The 24,623-nt window shown below is 37.4% G+C and overlaps 1 protein-coding gene and 1 pseudogene across 4 annotated transcripts in view; both read right to left on the bottom strand.

Moving 5' to 3' along the window:
• hoxa3a (homeobox A3a) overlaps positions 1-23,741 on the bottom strand; it is a 43,352-nt gene extending 19,611 nt beyond the window's left edge. Inside the window, exons 1-3 of one of the 4 annotated variants that reach the window (XM_047150419.1) lie at positions 23,146-23,741; positions 22,807-22,933; positions 7,252-7,269 (exon numbers count right to left, since the gene is read on the bottom strand). In XM_047150419.1, coding sequence (XP_047006375.1) covers positions 7,263-7,269; positions 22,807-22,933; positions 23,146-23,635 — 624 coding nt within the window. In that variant the 5' untranslated portion in view covers positions 23,636-23,741 and the 3' untranslated portion in view covers positions 7,252-7,262. Of the gene's footprint in view, positions 1-7,169; positions 7,270-22,233; positions 22,934-23,145 lie in introns of those variants that run through there. The other 3 variants (XM_047150416.2, XM_017455020.2, XM_017455013.3) reach the window with 3 other exon arrangements.
• On the bottom strand, positions 21,568-21,667 carry LOC124626278 (uncharacterized; annotated as a pseudogene).
• Positions 23,742-24,623: the final 882 nt, after the last annotated feature.

Below are 24,623 nucleotides of genomic sequence, written 5' to 3'. Positions count from 1 at the left end.
AGATTTATGAACATAATCCTAATTGAATATTAACATATTTAGTACAATTACAAATATTATACAAATATTAAAATATTCATAATTAAATATTTCGCCCATTATTTAATCGAGTACAATAATAGTCTGGCTATTGGAGCTTCTTTTTTTTTAATTCTAGGTCCAAGGTGACATTATTTATAGGCGACTATATGAGTTACTGAGGTTTGATTTAAGAACACAATAATACACTGAACGCCACTGTAAGAACCACTGGTTTACAGTAATATACTTTGACTCTATTTAGGTCATTTTTCAAACACAGAAACATGGTGCATGTTCCGCAGTAGAAAATCGAGAGAAATATGTCAAATAAGCAAGCACAGACACAAGCCCCGAAAGGCCAGGCATTCGCGAATAATAGCGTTCAATGAAAGCAGAATTTGATTTGTGCATCAATTTCGCTGCATGCATTTACATCAGTTCTTATAATTTAGATTCGTGTGCTGGGCCTTTAATACAGCACATAAATAATTTGCGAGCATTACCTAACAACACCAAAGCTTAAATATAAATACATACAGGATCTGAAACAAACGCAAGTATCACCTCCGTAATCAATGAAACAGCCTTGTAACTCAAAAATTATAGTTACATTTGTTAAAAACTTTATCAATTCTTTATATAGTGTTATATGAAATTCTATCTTTGAAGACAATGTTATCCTTATTTTCACTATTCCAAGGCCTTCGATTCATATTAAATTCATATTAAAACAGTTTAGATCATTGTAAAGAAATTCTTGTCAGTTGGAAGGAGAGTATGCCCCAATAATAATAATAATAATAATAATAATAATAATAATAATAATAATAATAATAATAATAATAATAATAATAATAATAAAAATAGTGCCTACCTTTGGGACATAGTAGCATATCAAATATAAAGATTACTCTCACATCCATTATTGACCTTTCCTTAAAAAGGCATTTAGTTAAAATTGGCATTATTTGAAACATTACAGTACAGATTAAGTTTTATGAATTATATTTTTTTGTTTGCTTGTGCTCCTGTTTGAATGTTTGTTGTTTGCTTCATTATATCAATTCATTCTCTTTTCTGCTCCATTGATTTTCCTTAGGATAGGAAACCAGAGCTTATCCACTTTAGTTTGTAGTCACAACACAATTTGTTATAAATGGAAATATTGCCTACCTTTCCCTTTCTACAGGTATCTCGCCAATTTCCGAGACTTTCCCATTGTCAGGTAATCTATAACTGACATGGGCTGAGTCTCCCATCGCAAAGCATCGCGAGGTTATCTTGACTGGTAAAGAGAGATTGTGTGTGCCTAATGTGATGCCCGCTCTACCATTTAACGACGATCTTCGTGACACTGAACCCTGATACTCTTATAAAGTTTGCTTTAATAATCCACGTGCGATGAATTTTTGCGAAAACTCAGCGTGGGCGATCCCTGGACCCCACTGTGTGCAGCACTCAGAAGTCAGAAGTGTTAGGCTAATCACCACCAACTTTGCCTGACCCCTCGGTGACCCAGTTTCCATTTCGTCTCTGATTAATCTTTCTCACTGACAGTCTTTGTTAAATAACATGGCGTGCTCTCTGAAATTTTCATATTAGTTAGACGCAGTGACCTAGCTTTCAACCCGGCCTTAGACCAACCTCTCCCGTGGAGATACAACCCAATAGAACTATCTCAGGAGGTATTCAATATCAGAACTCAACAGAATGCCAAAATCAAGATAAAAAAATCACAATGCTATGCTACTATATATATATATATATATATATATATATATATATATATATATATATATATATATATATATATTAGCTTTTAAAGCTCAGAAAATTAAAAGAAACACAGCAAGATGGAAGTTATGAGGTAAATTAATGTTGACATTAAAATCAATTCTTGTGCGAGTTGCTTTTAGAGATACAACACTTTAATATCGGTACCTTGCTGAATAAAGAGAGTGTAAAATGCTACATTGTGTTCACTAAATAAACAGTGGTTTACATATATTAACTCTATCTATCTATCTATCTATCTATCTATCTATCTATCTATCTATCTATGTATTATTGCTTTCTAGTTATTTGGAATATTTTAACAAGTTTTATACCTAGAAGTTTAAAAAGCTAAATCGGGGTCAGTGCAGGGGACTTGGCAGTGTTCTCAGTTGGAGCTATTTAAATGTTTATTCCCCAAAGAAGTTAACAGTTAACAGTTTTCTGTCGGTGTCTGACTTCACTGATTTCATTTGTGTAAGTATTTACAGTTTACTCAGCGTTTGTTTTACATATTCAAAATCGAGCTAACACTGACTGCGCAAGTTAATGTTCTTAGGTCAATCATTACTTTTGATAAGTAGCTAATATTTTGCATGAGATTATTTTTCATCAATGAAAATTTCATCAAAGTTTCATTAATGAAAGGTTCACGGGTTAATGGCTAGCCTTAACAATGTGAACGCCTCTAGTGCAGCAACGTGGTTTTCTTTTAATTATCGTTACTGTTTTGCCCCTTTATTGGTTTTGTTCGTTTAGTACCTAATTTTTTTATAAGGCAAGCTAGCAGTCAGGCTAACTAGATGGCTGCTCGAGCATGCAAGTCATCATCCAAATTCAATAACAGTGCACATGTAATAGCATATGTGCAATTTCGTGTACAACAAAGTACAATAGCTGATAAATACAGAGTCTGTGTGGGATTTCATTTTCAATGATGTGTGATTCACTGGTGTGATTCTGCCATACTGAACAAGTAATAACAATTCTTTTTATTTACTTACTTACTTACTTACTTATTGCGATTTATTGATTACGATTACACTTTCTCATCCTCGTGCTCCAATTCCGCACCTTTGCCGTCCTGTTTGCATGTTACAAGAAAAGTCTTTTAATCAAACACTATGTGAGGGAGTTTTTGTTGTTTTGGAGGAAATGACAGACTCAGTTTAACAATTGCTAACACAACGTACGTTTGTAAAGATTTCAGGCATGCGTTAGACTTTCCCTAACCATTGTTGCTATGATCTCCACATTTTCAACACTACCGCCTCAAGGTTAAACCGATTTAAACCGACATTTCCTCAAAAAAAAAAGGAAAAAAAAGGTCTACCTTGTTGACAGTAAAAATCCAAACGGAAGAAGGATTGCAGAGTCATTTTCTTTTTTTGGTATGAGAAAGTGCAGTCGCAAATGGGAGGATTGCTATCACTTCAGTTTGACAGAATCAGGCCAGTTTACGCACTGAAAATGAAAATAGATTTTGGCAGGATTGGTACATTGTTGTTCATGAAAATGCAATTGAAATACATGTCCTGCAATTACATTATTCACACACAAGAAATATAATTGAAAATGCACCTCTGAAATACTACTTTCTTATCAGCATTAGAATTTGATTAAAGTCTGGAATGTGCTGCCATATGGCCCAATAAAGACATACAAACCAAAAAAAAAAAAAAAAAAAAAAACAACCTCATCTATATTGTCAGTATACAATGTAAGTATTCTGAAATTGCACCAAAATTCTTGCAAATTCCCACCCACTAGCCAGCTCTCCCTGAGAGGTTGAATATTCATGCTGCACTTTATTTCTGGACTAATTGGTATAGTAAATTTAACATTATTAAATATGCAGCTAGTATATAAACCATTAATTTGAACAGCGGTAATGTTGCGTTGAGAGTGAGAGAATTATGCAGACCTTAAATTATTATAGTTTATGAATATTAGAAATTATGAGGTTTAATATTCAGTTGTGGGTAGATGTGGTGTAGAATCAAATGTTCATTTTGCTTACGTTTTTGTTCAGGTAAATAGATTTTTTTTGTATATATAATTTAAAGAGCAATGAATTTCTCAGTGCTGTATTTAGATACAACAACATATTAATGGTAAGAGCTCTATTCTATTGTTTGTATTAATATGAAATCGTATTGATTTTTTTTTATCAGCCTCAGAACTAAAGACAAATCCTTTACATAAAGGCTAAAACACGGCTAGCCGTCACTGCTGGGTTTTATTTGAATGCACATCATCAAGGACACCGGCTCCACATGGTAAACCCCCTCACCACTGCTGATGCACAATTATCATCATCTCTCGACTCATATTTTTTGTTTTATTTAATTAATCAACTACAGACTGACCTAATACCATTTTTCTTTCCGTAAAGAGTTCATTAAAACGCAGAACAACGATCAAAACAAAACAGTTGCGCGACTATCTACAGTACAGTCTTACCGGAGCCGTTCTTTGACGGTGTCGCAAACAGAACTAAATGTTCTACCTTGCTACATGATGGGGTTTAGGTGGAGTACAGCGTTACGAAAGAAAAAAAGCCTTCTGAGAAAAGTCTGACCCTGTGCACTGAAATGGAGGGGGCATCTTTGTTTGTTTGTTTGTTTGTGTTCATCATTCACAATTCAGTAACATCACTAAGTAAAACCCCGACATTCAGTCTAGTGCTGAGAACGAGAGGTAGGAGACTCTTCAGGTTGCTAACACTAGTCTTTGAGTTGTTTATAAATGAAAGCAACTTTTTTTTTTTATCTCTGCGATGCATTTACTGTCTTTACAGATGAGCTTTGTTCTTTAAAGGTCTGAAGCAACGTAAATGAATGAACAAATCACAATCCGTAATAAAAGACAACACGTTCATGATTTTCTGCTCATTTTGCTCTCTTGCTAGGGCATTAATATATTATTTTATAATGTTTATTATTTATTTATTAGTAGACAGCGGTTTATTATTGTGGAAATCTCTTCATTAATGTTATTTTTGGTGCTCGATCATTCTGGGGGAAATTTCCTGTGCCTACATCAGTATCCTGTAGCTAAATTACATTCTTTTTTTTCTAAGACCGGCAAACGTATTTATTTTCGTGGTTTATTATTTATAAATATTAAGATAGTGATAAAAATGCTATCCCCCACCCCCCACCCCACCAAAGGAGCTATTGTAGCCTACCAGAATCACTGTATCACACCTATATCTTTAATGTAACTTGCTTGTGTGCAAGATTGGTGTGTAGCCTGCATAATAGTATACACATGGTGTAAGAGTTCTTTTTTTTAAGCACAGCTGTTAAAATGAACAGCTGCTTCAGATTTGACACATGCAGGTAAATCCGATGTCAAGGAGCAAAACACGGTATAGTTACGGTTAAATTATGTTTGATGCACTGGTACTACTATTTCATACTTTGTTATTATAATCACATAATGACAGTAAGAGAGGGGATAGTTTTAACTGAACTTAAGGTTTATTATAAAGGTTTGGTTTTATAGCTATTGCAATACCAGTGCCTCTCGAAATCAAGGAAGAAGATAACAAAATATAGCATTAATGAAGATACTTCCACAAAAAAACAACGAATAAACAGTTGTCTACCGATAAATATAAAATATTACGACCGTATCCAGATAACTCTAGCACCAAAGAACAACAAAAACAGAAAATGACGAAAGCGCTATCCTTTATTATGGACTGTGATTTGTTCATTAATTTGCCGTTTTTTCCTTCAGAATTTTGAAGCACAAGGTTCTTGCTCAAAGCTAGTGCTAGTGTATGCGTTTGCCTTTTGTGTCGAAGAGCTGAAGCTAATGTGTTTTCACTGATAACAATAGGATCACATCAAAATACTGAAGCCAAAGATGGCCTAAGGTATATGCAGTAGACCTCGTGCTTCAGTATTTAACGTTTTGGGACATTCAGACACGCACGCACACACACACACACACACACACACACACACACACATGCGAGGGGTCACTGTACTAGTATACTATATTGTGCTAGTATAATGTGCTAGTTACCAGATTTAACCAAATCATAGAAAATAATTTAGAATAATTTTGTTCCATCTTTCCAGTCCCGTTTTTACAGAATCCTGACGCGATTCTGGCCTCTTGTGGTGGCTCAACAGACTCTTTATGTTGTATTTTAATTTGTCAGTTAATTTGTAATTTCATTTTATCGAGGTAAGCTTTCTTTTTTTTAGCTTTGTTTCTTCCTTATTGAGCCAGGGGCGCACAATGAGAGTGACACTGAACTTGGCCAAAAGCTCTGCTGGTAGTTTACGGCTTGTGCGCATTTATCTTACTGCCACTGGTGACCTCGTGATGAACCAAGAACAAGTGAGAGGACATTTTCCCCTCCAATCTCTCTTCTGTCTAGTTCTGTGTCATATTGTCTTTCACTCGTCCCCACATCTCTACGTAACCCCCCACCTCCAAAGATAAAACCTCGTTCAATGGAAAAATAGATGAGAGCCTCAAGTGAGACAAATTCATTTAGTCGTTTCCTAATGAATATGGAGCTGCACATTTCTACAACTTAGCTATACTGAATATTATTGATTTCAGGTTTTGTTTGAATAATCTGGCATGCGCAAGCTTCTTAGAGCTCTTTGAGATCTTCGTTAATAAGCACAACAGTGCTGAAACAAAACCACTGAAAAGGCGTAAATGTTTCAATCCCTCAGTGGGCTGCGGAAATTTATTTCTGTCTCAGAATGAAACTACTGATTACTAGAAGGCATTATGTGTCCCATCGGTGTACGGAGAGACGGCGTATTTAAAAAAATTCCCAAACTCTAAATGTTATACCCAACAAGCCAAACAGCAGCAGGTAACTTTTATGAGTGATCCAAGAATACTTGGATATTTTCATCCATTTCAATTTCATGTAGCACAAACCGTGAAGGAGGAAACCAGAAAACATGATCAGTGATGTGAAAGGCGAAGATCAACACGGTTTTTAACGGATGATAATCTGCACACCTTTTATAGTTTTAATGTTAAATACATGGGGGTAGAATTTATTTTCAAAGTGTTTCGTTTTCAACGTGAAGACAGACAAGAAATGTACTGTATCATTGTGTATTTGTACACACAGTATTTATCATAATGCTAAAGTCTTATGGACAGCCTGGAGCTCATTTCTGTTCTCACAAAAAGATCATCTTAAATGAACGTATATGAAAACAAAATTCGTGTGTTGTGGGTGTAGACTAATTATACGCAGTTGTCTAAATGCAAATGCAAATCGGTTATCGGACTTTACTTTGACGGAAGGGATAGACAGTATAGTTAGTTACTTTAAAGACGGAAACAATCATATTAAACAAATTTAAAACGAACAACAAACTCACCATGATTGGATGCCCAGCGAACCCAGTCGGTGAATTCCCAGTTCATAGTGACTTGCTGGATAAAACAGTGATGGCAGCACTGAAGAGACTCCACTACCCTCTACAAGAAGAGTTAAAAAGAAATCCAGTCAGTGCAGTTAAATGCTATATACTGTCAACTCCCCAAAACCATAAACCCACTTTAATGGCCACCACGTGACTCTTTTATGGGCAGTGAGTTTGTGCGGCCTGGATCATTGTAGGAACTAATTTATGGAGTATGGCCTCATTCATTTCTTGGACCAGTCCCATGAAACAATAGCAAAAGGTCTAAAAAAAAGAACCTTTTTTTCTCAAAAGGAGACATAAATAGGAGTCATTGAGATAGGAATGGGACCAAACCAGTCCCGTAGAAAATGTAGTGCTCTAACCTGTTGAATTTAACATAAATATTTATGTAATTTTAATTATTGACCTAATCACTGTTACTGTTAATTACAAATAACTATTATTATTATTATTATTATTATTATTATTATTATTATTATTATTATTATTATTATTATTGTTGTTGTTGTTGTTGTTGTTGTTGTTGTTGTATGAAGAAGTTAAGTATTCTTAAATGATTAAATAAAAATCGACTCAATGTAATTAGGAATTGCATTTTTTTATTGGCTTAAAGAAAAATCACTAAAATTCAGAGCGACATTGTTTTAATATAGGCTGAATTTCCAGCTATGGTTCAAATTTTAATAAATAAGACAAGAGATGGAAAAAATTATTATTATTATCCTGGTGTATTACATAAAAATATAATGCAAATATCCTTATATTTTTCCAATGACCAATTTTCAGGGGCATTTTTACAATATATTGCTGTACAACAACGGTTTATTATTGTGGTGTACAAAAATGTCTCAAACCAGACTCCAAATTTGATGAAAATATAAAAATAGGACGTATTCAACCTGACAGCCATATTGAATGACGTTTTCGCGGCTGGGGTGTCTCAGTCATTCTCTGCTTCTCTTCCTTCATGTTGTAGCACGTTTTAGGAAGAACCTCAAAACTCAGAACCACCGCACTACTGCCTCTGGGCATGGAGTTAGTGGAAGTCGATAATTAATTTATTAGGGTGCACTGAGTGGGAGACGTGTCTAAAGATGAGCATGCTAGAGGGTTAGGGGTAGGCGACTGGGGAGCAACATAACTGTCTGATTGTACTGAGCATCGTCACCGTGGATCTTTGACTGTAGCTCTCATCTCCTCCTTTACTTTAGGATAGCTGGGCATCCTAATAAAATTAACATAACATAAAATAAACATTGGGTGACATCGATTGTTTGATATTGAGACCGCTCGCTACTGTTGCTACCGTCTCAGCGAGAACAATACCCTGCTTGACTTTGAATTTGAGTCTCTTGGTGGTTTTGTGGGTGCATGTCGCCCTTGCACAATTTATTAATAATTTTTTTGGGGGGGATACCCTGAGACGCAGGGTTAACGCTCTCTCATGTAGGCTGCCAAATACGGGGAGAAATCAAGTGGTTTGTTGACCAGTTGTAAATCCTAATGGGCGATTGGGTGAAGTAGCACGCAAGCCTGTTACATTTCAGTAAGCGTGCGCCACCCTTTGCTCAAACGAAGAAATAGCAGAGTCCAAGCTGTGCCTGGGTCATGCCAAGGTTAATGACATTGCGGTAGAAAATGATTGCTTCTGAAATGCTGAACAATTTAATGATCTCCCCATAAAAAAGAAAATTGAAATATTAAATGTATCCGGGATATTTTCAAGGTTTATTATGGAGTAGGAGTACTACTAGCCATTAATATATCTGACGTATAGCCTCTAGACTCTAGAGTGACCCGTGCAATTTTATTATATTAAATTATATTTATTATGCTATAATGAACTTTCTCTGGTAATTAGTATTTCATTTACGCTTACATTATTTATTTAATTATTATTTTAATAGTACATTATTATTTCATTCAGTTCATAATATTGATCCTAATACATATAATAATAAGCTTTCTCTCTGCTGTTCTTAATTCTCTCTGATTGCTGCACAGCACATGTGATAGTCAAGGAACAGGGCAAGAAGCCTTACTGGATTTAGAAGATTGTGGGCAGAGGAGGTCCATGGATGAGGAAACTGTCTGTGGCTAAGGGTGGAAAAGAAGTCAGGGTCTGGAAGGGATGATAGGATGCAGGAAGCTACAGAGGGAGATAAATATTGATAGCTGATATACAGTCCCCTCTGAAAGTATTGGAACAGCAAAGTCAATTCTATTGTTTTTGCTGTACACTGAAGATATTTGGGTTTGGGATCAAAAGATGAATATGAGACGACAGATCAGAATTACAGCTTTCATTTCCTGATTTTTACATCTAGATGTGTAACATAACTTAGAACATGGCAAGTTTTGTTCATTTATCAAGTGATCACAAATACTGGAACATATGACGAACAGGTGTTTCTTGTTGCCCAAGTGTGTCCTGTTAGATTGATTGTTTAAATAATTAATATCTCTGAATGTCTACTCTTGGGTCGAGCCCTGGGTTTTGCCTGTGAAGACTGCTGTCAGAGAACAGTTGAGAAGGAAAGTGCAGGTACTCAATTGTTTTATTTAACGAGGTAAACAGGACAAATGCTAAATCCAAAATCGTGGTCAAAAAACAAACAAAGGTCAGATGATGAACAAGCAGCATGAACAAGGGCAGGCAAGATCAGGTCAGAACCTGAAAAACAATCAACAAATCAAACAGCTTGGTATAAACTGGTACAAGAGACACAGAGCATATTCTTCACAATAACTGTGAAAACAGAGAGCGTCTATTTATACTGTGAAAGTGGTGGTGATTGTGATTGAGTATAGGTGTGTGTGATCAGTAATCTGATAAGTGTGACTGTGAGACGGTCTGCGTGTTGTAGTTCTCAGCGGCTATGTTTGCGGGCCGTGCAGAGTTCTGGGCAGTGTAGTTAGATGCAGATACTGGTGTCAGCATGACAACCGCATTCTACCGTGTTCGTAATTTATACAGTGTCACAGGGAAATTATGTTCCTGTGGAGGCAGCTGCTTACTGAACAATCATGTATATAGTGTATATGCCACTCACACAGTACATCTAAGCTTGAAGGTATTTTGTGTATTCAACATCTGTCTCTCAATAAACGGCTTTCCAGTGTCAGTGCAAATTTGATATTTGATCTTAGCAGAAGTTTTAAAAAATAATAATAAAAAAATTAATAAAAATTTTAAAATACCCAAAAGAGACTATTTGAGAGCAGAAATATCGAGTCCACACCACAAGATGCAAATCACTCATCAGCAGTAAGAATCAGAAAGCCAGAAATACAGAGATGAGCCACAAAAGTTGTGGAACCAAGATTAACTGCAAGCAAAGTGATGGAAAGACCAATGTGTAGAGAAAGAAAGGATCTGCTAATGAATAGTGTCATGGCTTGGGCTTGCATGGCTGCTTCTGTAACTAATCTTTATTGATGATGGAACTCATGATGGTAGCAGCAGAATGAATTCAGAAGTCTAAAGAAACAATCTGTCTACAAATTTACAGAGACATGCATATAATCTAATCGGGAGGAACTTCATCAGGCAGCAAGACAACGATCCAAAACACACTGCCACCTCAACAAAGGACTTCATCAGGGGGAAAAAGTGGAAGGTTTTCCTCAAGAGGAGACCGAAGGGGAAAAAACCCCAAAACAAACAACAACTGAAAGAGGCTGCAGTAAAAGCATGGAAAAGCTTCACAAAAGATGAAACCAACAGTTTGGTGTCAGTGAGTCACAGGCTTTATGCAGTTATTGCAAGCAAGGGATATGCAACCAAATATTAAGTGTTGTTTACGTTCATTTACTTTTAGCCTGATCTGTTCCAATACTTTTGCTTACCTAAAATATTCCAACAAAGGTGCCATGTTCTAAGTTGTCTAACATATCTAGATGTAAATATCAGAAAATGAGAGCTGAAATTCCGATCTAATTTCATCTTTTGATCTCAAACCCAAATGTTTTCAGTGTATACCAAAAACTATAGATTTGGCCTTGCTGTTCCAATACTTTTGGATTGAAGCTCTTGGAACAGCCAGGGCAATTCTTTCCATCTGCGTGTGAAATCTCCAGAGCAACTGGTTGAATGTTCATAGGCTTTATTTAGAATTATAACTTTAACCAGCAGATAACCTGATTAGATTTTGGAATCCATCCAAAAAGAAGGGTCAAAGTCACAACAACGTCAAATATGTAAAAAAAAAAATTGTGTATCATGCTTCCTGTTTGAAGTATATTTTAAGCGAGATTTGAGGCATACACATGTGTAACCGGAAGGACTAGACTTGTTTTTGATGGAGGCATCCCTGTCCATACTGTTGGCATCAAGTTCTTCTTGTTAGTGGTGCCTTAGGGGTTCTACAAATTGCTTTACACTGTTTCTCATTCACCCATTCACACACAATCACACACCTTGCTATGCAAGGCGCTAGCCTGCCATTTGGAGCAACTTGGGTTTCAGTGTCTTGTCCAAGGAAACTTCCACATGTGGAGATGTGGAATCGAACCACCAACTCTATGATTAGTGGACAACCCGCTCTGCAACCTGAGCCACAGCTGCCCCAAATAATACATAATAAGCTCCACTCTTCTGGGAAGGGTTTACACTAGATTTCGGGGCGTGGCTGTGGGGATTTGTGTTCATTCAGCTACAGGAGCATTAGTGAGGTTGAGGTCAGTGATGATGGGTGAGGAGTCTCCAGTTCCAGTTCGTCCCAAAGGTGTTCAGTGGGGTTGAGGTCAGGGTTCTGTGCAGGACACTCAAGTTCTTCTACCTTCTTCCAACCTTCACACACCATGTCTTCATAAAGTTCGCACTCTTTGTGCACTTTGTGTCAGGCTGGAACAAGTTTAGGCCTCTTAGTTCTTAGGGAAATTGTTATTCTACAGCGTACAGAGACCTTCTATACAATTGTTTTTGGGGAAGAACCACATATGGGTGTGATGGTCAGGTGTCCACAAACCTATATTCTACCATGCAAAGGCAAAGGGAATATAGTAATCCGATACTTAAGAAATGTGCATGCTTAAAGCAAGATAAGAAAGGAAATGCTTTTAGCAGAAAAGTAAACTTAGCAAAGTAAACAAATTTATTTGACAAATTAGAATGCTTTTTATACATTGTTCTGTAAAAGTTCACAAAAAATATGTGTAACTAACATATGTTGCAATATAACAACAAAACAATTACACAATTAAACAAGACAAATGCTACATTGCATGAAGGACCTAAAATGGATGACAGAAATAACAGAACATTAGCATGTAATTGTCTGCTTATTAGAGTCTATTTTTTCCCCTTTTTTTTTTTTAAATTTCAGCTCAAACAATCTCCAGTTTCATTTCTACTGAACATTTCTACTGAACATTTCTACTGAACATTTCTGCTGAACATTTCTACTGAACATTTCTACTGAACATTTCTTCTGAACATTTCTGCTGAACATTTCTGCTGAACATTTCTACTGAACATGTCTGCTGAACATGTCTGCTGAACATGTCTTCTGAACATTTCTTTTTTCTTTTTCCTTTTCCCAAATATTTCATTGAGAAGAAAAAACAAACCCAACAACAGGCACAAAAATTTAAGTGGGAAGTGTCTGTAACTCCATAAAATATACAATAAAGGGATGCCATTTATAAAAAAAATAATAATAAAAAAATAAAAATAAAAACTTGTCCGTACAACCCCTCATCGTATACCTTATTTTATCGAGTTTTAGAAAAAACATCACGTCCTTTGGCCACTGGGAGATAGAAGGATATTTAGCAGACTTCCAATGCAACAGTAGGGAACGTCTTGCTATAAGGGATGTGAAAGCGATAACATCCTTTTGTATCGAGCTCAATGGAACTGAGGCATCAGGAATCCTAAGTACAGCAATCAATGGGCAAGGCTTTAAATCTACTCTGAGAACATGAGGACATGATGGTAAAAAAAAAAAAAAAAAACCAGACCAAAAACCATGGAGATCAGGGCAGAAGAAAAACCTGATGATAGGGAGAGCCATGGCATTTATCACACTTGTCCTCTACATCAGGATACATTACAGAAAGTCTCGACTTGGACAGATGGACTCTGTGTAAAACTTTGAACTGGATAAGTCCAAGACGAGTACAAGAAGTGGTAGACTGTAGCCTCCCTATAGCATATTAGAGTCTATTTTAATATTTTCCTGTTACATAAGCAAAAATGCTGGCTTAGTGGTTAGCATATTTGCCTCACACCTCCAGAGTTTGGGGGTTGAATCCTGCCTCTGCCCTGTGTGTGTGCAGAACTTGAATGTTCTCCCCGTGCTTTGGGGGTTTCCTCTGGGTACTCCAGATTCCTCCACCAGTCCAAAGACATGTGTTGTAGGCTGATTAGCATTTCCAAATTGTCCATAATGTGTGCACAATTGTACTCTGTGATGGGTTCGCACCAACCTTGGGTGCCCAACCTTTTTTAATGCATGAGCTACTTTTTCACTTGCCAGTCCACCGCAATTTAGCAAGGTATCCAGTTTATATCACAGAAAACCAAGAGACTCGTGTTACAGTTAAGTAATATTGCAATTTTTAAAAAGAATTTCCTACCTTAGTGTGAACATTGGCACTGGGAAGCAGCTGGATGAAAGTCTCAGGCAAACCACAAGATGCTTTCATAGTAGACCTGTGCTTGCAAAAATAGCATTCATTCAGTGTAATGTGCACTGTCAAGCTGCACTGTGTCTTTGGCTGTACTGTATGCTTCATGCCCAAATTGAGCACACAGTCTTCATTGTTATGTCCATTACATATTTCATGTTTAGAATTTTTCCACACAAAGCTTGTCAATGAATTATGCAATGATACTGAATAAAACACGGAAAACTTTCCACTTTATTGCACAATGCAATAAAGCCATAGGTGCCAACCATCATCAGGGCCCCATCGGTGGTAGGCTACTTAAAACAAGCTTCTAAAAACAAGAAGAAGAAAAAACAAGAACAAAAACACACACAAAAAAAAAAACACACAGAAGTTCGATATTGTTCACATTAAAGCGTGAAAAAATATCCTTGCCCTGTGCTGGGCCCAGTTTACCGAATGGGCTACAAAGGCTGCAGCCCCGGTCCTCAGCCACTAGGGGGCCTCAGAGTCCTGAGCTATGAGGGGATTTTTTTTAACGCACTTTAATTACTTTTGACATATAAGGATGGGCGTAGATTTGGTTTGAACATTGGAGGGCTTGAAGTGTGAATGGGTATTCTTCCCGATATATTTAATGAAAAAATTTAAATAAATAAATTAATTAGGGGAAAAATCAGCTTTGTAATGTCACCCCCATCACTCCTGGAAACTACTAAAAAGATAAATATATGTATGTATGTATATTATATATATATATATATATATATATATATATATATATATATATATATATATATATATATATATATATATATATATAATTATTATTATTATTATTATTAAATATAAATGTAAATATTAAATATAAATCTTAAATGTAAACGTAAACGTATACCTTAAAGGGGTCATATGATACTTGTAAAGGTTTGTTGGGTGTAACAGAATAGGTTAACATGCTTTAATGTTCAAAAAACACATAATTTTTCACATACTGCAGTACCTCTATTCCCAGCCTACTTGAAATGCTCCAATTTCACCATTGCCCCTCCTTCCAAGAAAACCCAGAGTGTTCTAATTGACCAGCTGACCCGTTGTGTTGTGATTGGCCGAAAGCCTCACAAGTGTGTCCCCAAGTAATTCCCCTTAGCTTTAGCTTTAGCTTTAGCCTCCAAGGCTTCTAAAGCAATTCTAAGCTCTTAAGCAATATGTTATGGGTTTTACCGTATCAGTTCAAGCCCGAGTCTGATTTAAAAAATGCGGATGATCAAGCAGAAGCAAATTTGCAAAAACGACTTGAGCAGAATGTTTCACAGTGGTAAGTTTTTATTTTTTAACTCCTCAATACCTTTCAGATATGATGCAAATTCCAACCCTTCCGGCAGGACTAACTATACTATGTACACAGTTTCTGTGTGTACATGGGAACTCATGTGTAAATATCTTTGGAAAGCTAGGATCCTTGTGATTCGATTGATATAAACCGTTTCAAAATACAATCACAAGAGCAGCCACAATCAAAGTCTGTGTCAGACCACCAGCATACAAACTTAAAAAAAAAAAAAAAAAGTGGTAACTTAGCAAACTTATGCATAAAAATAATAAACTTTATTTTATAGAGCGCCTTTAAAAGCAACTTCTCAAAGTGCTGGACATGCACAAACAGATACATTACACTCCCAAACAGAAGGAAAACATAAAAAAATTATGTTATGATGTTGCAGAGATCACACTTCATTCACAGTTCATTCTGATGTTTCATATGACATTACATGAACTCTTGACCTGTACTACGCATGGCAAAACATGACTTGAGTTAGCCAAAGAGATGGATACACGGGCCTCAATTCTTCCTTCCTAATAGAAGATCGCACTGAGTTACAGACAGTGAAGTTTTGTGGCGTCACAATGACAGCATCAAACCTAGCACTGCAGGACACCACCCAGTATTTCACTTTTGAGGACCTTTTGAAGGCTTCCCAGAGGAATGTCAAGCTCTGAAAGCTGTTAAGCCCATACCTTCCTCCATTAGGCTCCTTACATTCTCACCAGAATTTGATGAAACAGCTGCAGTTATTTGGGTGGGTGGACAAATCCAGAATGCCACAGACCTGAGCCCTACCATCTTACATCCAATCATTACTGGGTATACACTAAGTATCCCATTGCATAGCTCCTTATGATAGCAATATTACAGTACACTGTTCCATCCAGGACTGAAATTTGTCTTTGCAGAGATGTGAAGAAAGTGCTGTATTTTCAGAGGGACAGAAGCTATACAATGCCATCAGAATTCAAATGTGGACTTCCACAAGTGGAGAGCCTATTTCTAGTAAAGAGGAGCAGGAGCAATGGGGTGAGAGGTGGGGTATAATCTTTAAGTGCATGACCAACGACTCTGTCCACCTGGATCTTCTTTATAGCTTTTCATAGATGCCTTCAATGCCATGGGTCCTGCCCACCAAACACAATTAACAGAGCTAATAGTCTCTGTTGACCCCATAACACATAACTACCTGTTGATGGGGTGGCCCAATACATCGCTGCCACAAGTAATTTACCCAGAGTCAGAGCTGTTGAGTCAGCGGAGATGGCGGTACAGACAGGTATGGGCCAATCAGTTCTGATGCTGTTTTATCAGGAATTACCTACCTGGCCTACAGACCTGAGAGAAGTGGATAAGTGACACCAACAACCTTACCTCCAGGAACACAGTGATGATTGTTAGTCACGTGAAGGCTACCTGTCCTGGAGTTGATGGTTATCATCTATGTTCAGTAGTTGTCAAGGTCAGAGATAAGCAATATCACTGAGGTGTGGTCTGGCTCATCAGAATACCACCCATCCCCAATAATGACAGTCCTGCAGCCCAATCTACTACATCAAGGTCTTCCACAGCATAGCAAATGTAGGGATGGCTGTAGAATACAAAATAGACAAGGGTCATTTCAGAGTGCTGGCACCCTCTGTCCATGCATTTATCATGCAGGCAAACAGCCAATGGGAATTCAGACAGTGTACCTTAACCTTCTCCAACCTAGCCTTAATACCAAAGTCAGTATAAAGTTTTCTCTGTGATTTTATTTGATGTCCATCCATCTTCTACCGCTTACTCCTTTTCAGGGTCAGAGCCTAGGGAGGTGGGGTACAGTCTCTACAGGGTGCCAGTCCATCACATACACACTCACACAAACATTCATACACTACAGACACTTTAGACACACCAATCAATCTTTGGACTGGAGTACACGTTCCAAAGTTCCAAATCAATCTTTGGAAACCGGAGTACACGGAGGAAACCCCAGCAGCACGGGGAGTACATGCAAACTCCACACACATGGCCCCAGGGCGACTCGAACCCCGGAGGTGTGAGGCGAACATGCTAACCACTACGCCACCATGCACCCCATTTTATTTGATGTAAAAATGTTTAAATGCAAGCTACCGTTGTGATGTAAAATTAATTTCTTTAACGCGCCATACCTAATAACCTGGAAGTTAATTAATCATGATGAGTGAGTAATTTACTTTATGTTCATTAAATCTTTGGAGACAACACTGCACAGATCCAGTGGATAAGTCTACACAAACCTGAAATAAAAGACACACAAAGATAAATCATGTCAGATCTTTTCCCACCTTGTGAAATTGCAACGTATACAAATAAAGTGAAAAACAATCAGAAACCTTTTTATGGAAAAATAAAAAGGAAAAACAAAAAACTTACAATAACCAAGCTGCATAAGTGTGCACACCCTAAAACAATACTTTGTTGAAGCACCTTTTGTTTTGTTGTTGTTGAAATTTTATTTCACCACTCAGTCTTCTGGGTATCAGAGTGGTACATTTAGACTTTGCAGTCTTTTCCCACTCTTTCTTGAAAAAACATTCTAGAAGGCATCTCCTGTGCACAGCCCACAGATTTTTAGTTGGATTTATGTCTTGGCTCGGACTGGGTCATTCAAAAACATTTATCTTCTTTTGGTTAAGCCGTTCCTTTGCTGATTTGGATGTATGTTTTGGGTCATTGTCATGCTGCAAGGTGACATTCCTTTTCATTTTCAGCTTACTAGCAGACACCTGAAGGGTTTGTAGTAAAAATGGACTGTAATTTGTTCATTCATTCATGATTCCCTCCACCTTGATAAAAGCATCAGTTCTGGCTGAAGAAAAGCAGCCCTAAAGCATGATGTTGCCATCACCGTGCTTCACTGTGGGGATGGTGTTCTTTTAGTAAGGTGCTTTTTTGCACCAAATATACTTTTTCGAATTTCCCCATCAGACCAAAACGCATTTTGCCACATGTTTTGGGGTGATTAAGTTGGGCTTGGATGTTTTTTTATGAGAAAGGGCTTCTGTCTAGCTGCCCTACCCTGTAGCCCAGACATGTGATGAACATGATCGATTGTTGTCACATGCACAGAGTAATCAGTACTTGTCAGATATTCAGCTCCTTTAATGTTGCTGTAGGTCTCATGGCAGCCTCCCTAGTAAGATTTTGTCTTGTCTTTTTGTAAATTTTAGAGGGACGTCCTGTTCTTGGTGATGTCACTGTGATGCTCCAATTTGTCCACTTGTTGATGATAGCCTTCATGGTGTTACATGGTACAGCTAATGTTTTAGAAATTTTTTTATACCTCTATGATCAATATCTTTCGACAGTGAGATTCCGTACATGCTTTGGAAGCTCTATGAGGACCATGGCTTCAGCAGTCAGATGAAACCAAGATGATGTCAAGAAAATCCTACAGAAACAGCTTGGGGCAAATCGGTCAGTTGGCACAGTAATTGTACCACTTTACCTCTGATTGTGCATGCAGAGAAGGGAGGGAAGGCCGCAATGCCTGCCTGTGTTAAATATAACAACAATAATTATGCTATATTTAAATAGTGAATAACAACAACAACACAAAACAATAATAATAATAATAATTATAATTATTATTATTATAATTATAATTATTATATGATGAATTATTATTCTTGTTGTGGTTGTTGTTAAGAATATGAATAGGAATATTCAATGTGAATGTTTAATGTTGTAATATTTAAATAAACATTAAATGTTCTCATTTAAACATAAATCATGAATGTTTATCAAATAAATCACAAAGGATATTTTATGTACAAAACAAAGGCACAGCTAAAGTAAATGTGTCATTAAACAATAAAAAAAAGATTAGAAGTTATTTTGTCTGGATTTGGTATCTGGACCATAGCATGTGGAAAAGATGCTGAACGTTCAATAGCAATATCCACAGGCATTGCTAACTATTGTGAGCGTTCCTAATATTAGGTATGCAAGAAATGAAAAGAAATATAACTATTATGCACTACACAGATGCTGCACAAAGAGCAACAACCTTATAATTGTTCCATTACTCTACAGCACGTGACTAAAGTGTACGAGATACTGTATATCTGTCCGTTAAGCGTGGATTCCTACCTGATGTTCTTCCCTAAGGATAAACTTGACACCATCTACAACTGACCACGACTGAACCAGGTGTTCTTCGACGAATATGTCCGTATTTTAGCCAAATGTCCATTCTACAGCAATTAATTATATCCATTAATAGTACAATTCAGTATCGTTTAAAAAGCTAGATTAAGCATGACCACACCGATGTGTTACTCCGCGAATTCATGTGAGGAAAAGAAATACCAAAACGTAAATTTTTTAAAAAATTAATTTCAAATGAATTTCTGAGCCAGAAATTCCAGAATCCAAAGTGTCGTTTTTACGAGGCAGGGTGATATACGATGCTATTAAAGCCGCACAGGCATTGGGCTGTTGAAGTCACATGGCCACTCATTGAGGTCAGAATAAGCCACTCAACTAAGCGCTGGGGTTTTTATGTGTTTTCAGTGGGATTCCACTTTTATTACTGTTGGACCGCATTCTTATTTAAATCAGTTGCATTCGAATCCAGTGTTAAAAGAAAAAAAAACATGCGTGATTGTTTTACAGCTTTATTTCAGCCATTAAGATTAGCGCTTCCTTTTAACAAACGAGAGACTGAATGATAAAACATTGAACGTAAAATATATTTATAATAGCGCTGGTTCTACAGCACATACATTTTTTTTTGTTTTGTTTTAAACGGTTCAAAATGTATCAAATCCATGATGAGTATTTAACCAGCAGCTTGTATACTCGTACGACTCGGGTATCAAACAATAAATAAATAAAAACATAAATGAGAAGGTCAAATCGTGTTTTTGCTTTGCCTTACTATAAAATACATCACGAGGACACTAAATTGCAATAGTGTAATGATATTACTTAACTCGATTTAATCTGTAACCAAGAACAAAAAAATAGAGGTTTATAAATATTTTGACACGCTGACGCAAAAATGAACGCAGTCTACTACGTATAAGACTAAGATACACACGTGTGTTATCAAAAATATAAATTAATCACTGCGCCAGATTCGCTCGGCAGTGTTAGTGGTCAAAATGGGAAATATAATAAATAACTGTTGCTCATTGGAGCAAGACTAGCTCTATGAACATTTTGGTTATGAATGAGGACGGTAAGCAGACATGATAGTTATTATATTACCTCCGGCACACTGTGACAAGGGTCAGTGGTGACGAGAACCGCATCTGATATATACAACAATTGAACACAATTGAATTTCTTTTTAAAAATCCATCTTTTAGTCCATAGATTTTAGTCCTTTCCCGTGATTAGAACGTTTAATCTACATTGTTTTAGGATGTCTTTGGTATGCAATTTTCAGCAACCATAAACCATCCTCACTGCACCAATTGCTTATAAAATAAGAATGTCTGATTTCAGTAAAGCCATGATCAATAAATAAATTGCGCGTCTGAAATATGGACGAGCTGCATTAAAGAGTGATGTGTTATTTCGGGGATGTTAGGTTTAATCAGCTCTAGGAATTTTATTGTTTGACTATTTTGGTAGGCTGTTCGTCTGTGCTGGGGCACTGACTTTCTGTTCTCTCGTTGAAAATTGGTGTACATAGTTTGTTCAAGTTCACTAAAGTCTTGTCGACGCTTAGCTCTTTGTTACGGGGTTACTCTAAGAATTCACTAGATAGTAGCCTATTCGAGGCTACTTGTCTTTAGACTTAATTTTATTTGAGGTTATGTCGTTATTTAATGTCGTCACCAAAATCGATAGTCACGAGCCTCTTGTGGCTGAAACTGATTGAGGCTGCTTTTGCAGATGCGAAAATGAAGCGTTTCTTACCCTCCTTGATTGCTGTCTAGCTAAAATCATGCTATAATAATCTATATAATTTTAGATAGATAGATAGATAGATAGATAGATAGATAGATAGATAGATAGATAGATAGATAAAATCATGCTATATAATCTAGCTATAATCAGTTAGCCTACATAAACATTTTCTCGTGTGCATTTTAATATTGTGCGCGCTCCCTCTGGTGATATATGCAACTCAACAACGTTTCACTCCAAGGAGCCAGGTCTAACCAATTAAACTAAATTATATCCGGTGCCTTTGTGCACGCCGCACGGAAGCAGGGAGATAGATAGATGGATAGATAGAGAGAGAGAGAGAGAGAGAGAGAGAGAGAGAGAGAGAGAGAGAGAGAGAGAGAGAGTGGCAGAAGCCTGAATGGGTGCTGGGACTCTGAAAACGTCCTTATTGTGTCCCTTGGACTACCATAAAGCCATTAAAGTCGGAATGCAGTTAATAGTCGAGTCTCCTTCACGAGACCTTTGAAGTCTGCGTCCATCTGCGGCTTGTGTCCCACGGTTTTGACTGTCATCCTTGCGCAGGGGCCATGCTAATCTTCTCTGTATCTTTCCAGTTTTAGTTCAGTTCAGTTCAGCACCTCATATGCCGTCTTTTGTGTAGACTAAATATTAATTAGTTCTTATTGTAGTATAAATGTTAGTTAATAGTATCCATATTAAGACTATTAGGCCTACATGTAGGGATTCTACATGGCTGCTCAAAACAACGCATACGTTTCTTCATCATGTACTGGATACTAGCATCATCTGCATGCGCACAGTGAACTATATTGTTGGATCCGACAGTTGGTATATAGCTGTTGTACCTAATAATGCATATAATGGCATCTCTCTTGTATGTTGCGTCCCCAATAAAAATTTATAGCGGTAAAGGTTTTTTTTAAGGCGTTACCATTTTTTGCCAAAACCCTCAAAATAGGCCTCTATATTCAAAACGGTCAAGAATAACATTCCTCTGAATGAGAACCCAATATATCACAAATACCGTGTGTGTGTGTGTGTGTGTGTGTGTGTGTGTGTGTGTGTGTGTGTGTGTGTGTGTGTGTGTGTGTAAAAGAGAAGAGAATACACACGGCTTTGCTTCTTAATAATAATAATAATAATAATAATAATAATAATAATACCCTATAAGTATAGCCAGGATATGTTTAAGAAATATTTTATTTTTCAATAAATAAAGTACAAATTAAAAAGTACACAATGTTCAAGGCGGTCAAAAGACCATGAGGTATTTGTTTTGCTGACTACAGTTGGTATTTAATATCTTATCCATATATTTCTTCTCCATCGTCTTTACCTAAAAAAGACTTTTATCAAGCCTTTTATCAAGGTTTTAGCACGTTTACTTTTCAATGTACGTAGTAAAGAGACTAAAATAAGATACTTATGAACAGCGTGATATAGAATTCCACCGTCTCCCATAATGCACTACATAACCATGAACATAAACCAGGTTTACAGCGTTGTAGAACAATTGGGACACGAAAACAAGGCGAAGCACAGTACAGATGCAGCCTAACATGCTTTGAGATGTATAAAAAAAAAAATCTCACTCAGTTTTAGATTTACTAGTGTATCTGGACACGAAAACGTGCTTTCTTTTTTTAATCTCCATATGTGCAGTCTTTGTTCAGTTTTTTCACTTTCATCCTGCGGTTTTGAAACCAGATTTTAATCTGTCTCTCAGTTAGATTGAGGAGCTGCGCGACCTCGTACCTGCGGTCGCGTGTGAGGTATGTGTTAAACAGGAACTCTTTCTCCAGTTCGAGGATCTGGTGCTTACTGTACGGGCAGCGCTTTTTGCGCGTTGAGCTCGCGTGAAGCCAGTTGGACACGGGGTTGTCTAGAGGAAGCAAGAATAAGAAAAAAGGCAAGTTTCGAAGGCTGGCCCCACCCTAAAACAAGACCCTAATAACACGCATGAGTCTCAGTGACACTAACAAAAAGGGCTTTCTCAAAGCTGATGAGATATGGGTTTCAAAACACAGCCATCATGTAGCCTACAAAACAACTCCGATTTATCACCGCTCACATTTAGTAAACGCTTCATCTTACTTGGATCGATTCCCCTCTTCTCTTCGTTCTTGCCTTCTTCATCTGTCCGGATGGAAAGAGTATCTGTGTCCGTGCTACGTGCACCACTTTTGACGTGTTCTCGCGCCAGAACAGTGCGGGAGCTAGAGACATAATCACCGTAACTAGTTCCAAGCACCTCCAGTTTGACGTATTGGTGATGGACCGTCGATTGTTCGGTTACAGGCAAGTCCATCAGCCACGACTGTGTGACTTCTCCACTCTGCGCAGACTCGGGCTCTGTGTGTGAGTGATACACGGAATTCACAGCGCTGGCCCGCGGCTCCGAGATGTGGCCCCACCCTGTATTTCCGCATACTACCTGTTTTGAAGGGAATATGCAGGGTTCGAGCACACTGCTCTCGGCTGGTAAAGATGACAGAAGGAGCCCCGAGCCGGAGGAGAAATTGGATTCCTCGCTCTCCGGTGCAATGAAAGAATAGTATCCTGCCAGAACTCCTGATATCGACATGGCGGGCGGACACACTAGCGTTTCTATTCACACGAACAACACCCACAAACCACGAGACACACCACAAACACCCTCGCAAAAAAAGCGAAATCAAAAAGGCAAGTTTCCCATTTGTCGGTTAATATGTTGAAGGCAGGCTGCCATTTGATTGGGTTACGTGCGCACGTGATCGTAGGGAGAGGTACGCAAATCAGTAAATCAATCGTCCTCGCTGTGCAAATATACACACGAGTGTACGTGTATGTGCAGTCTTTAGAAGAAAAAAAAAAAAAGGATTTTCTAATGTAGACAATTTTTATATTTTCCGAACATACACATCTCAGTCAGAATCTTAATAAATAAAAAGTAAAATCTAACGGAATAAAAGGAATTAAGGGAATTAATTATTCAAAAGCAGCGTATTCATATAATTGGTCCTTAAATTCAATGTGCTACAGACATGAAACTTGGTGATTGTGTACATAATATAGCCAAAAGCATGTGCACCCCCGACCATCACACACATGTGGTTCTTCCCCAAACTCTAACCACAAACTCTGAAGCGCACGACTGCATAGAAGGTCTTTGTGTGCTGTAACATTACAATTTCCCTTCACTGTAACGAAGAGGCCCAAAACCTGTTCCAGCCCTGTGCACAAAACGAGCCCCAAGAAGACATGGTGTGTTAAGGTCGGAAGAAGGTGGAAGATCACGAGTCTTCTGTACAGAGCCCTGATCCCAACCCCACTGAACACCTTTGGGATGAACTGGAACACCGACCGCACCGCAGACCTGATCACCCAGAGCTCGTGGGAGCACAACTGAGAGTTACAAGGGAAGCTCTAGTGTAATTTCATGGTTGGCCCTTGCATTTGGTTTCATTTTTTATATATATATATATATATATATATATATATATATATATATATATATATATATATATATATATATATATAAATTCTATTTTATGATATATATAATCATAAAATATCATTTTAACAACAAAAAG

The sequence above is a fragment of the Ictalurus punctatus genome, chromosome 24 (assembly GCF_001660625.3).
Source record: "Ictalurus punctatus breed USDA103 chromosome 24, Coco_2.0, whole genome shotgun sequence".
NCBI lineage: Eukaryota > Metazoa > Chordata > Actinopteri > Siluriformes > Ictaluridae > Ictalurus > Ictalurus punctatus.
The sequence above is the reverse complement of the archived record's forward strand: the minus strand, read 5'-3'. Positions and strand labels throughout refer to the sequence as shown.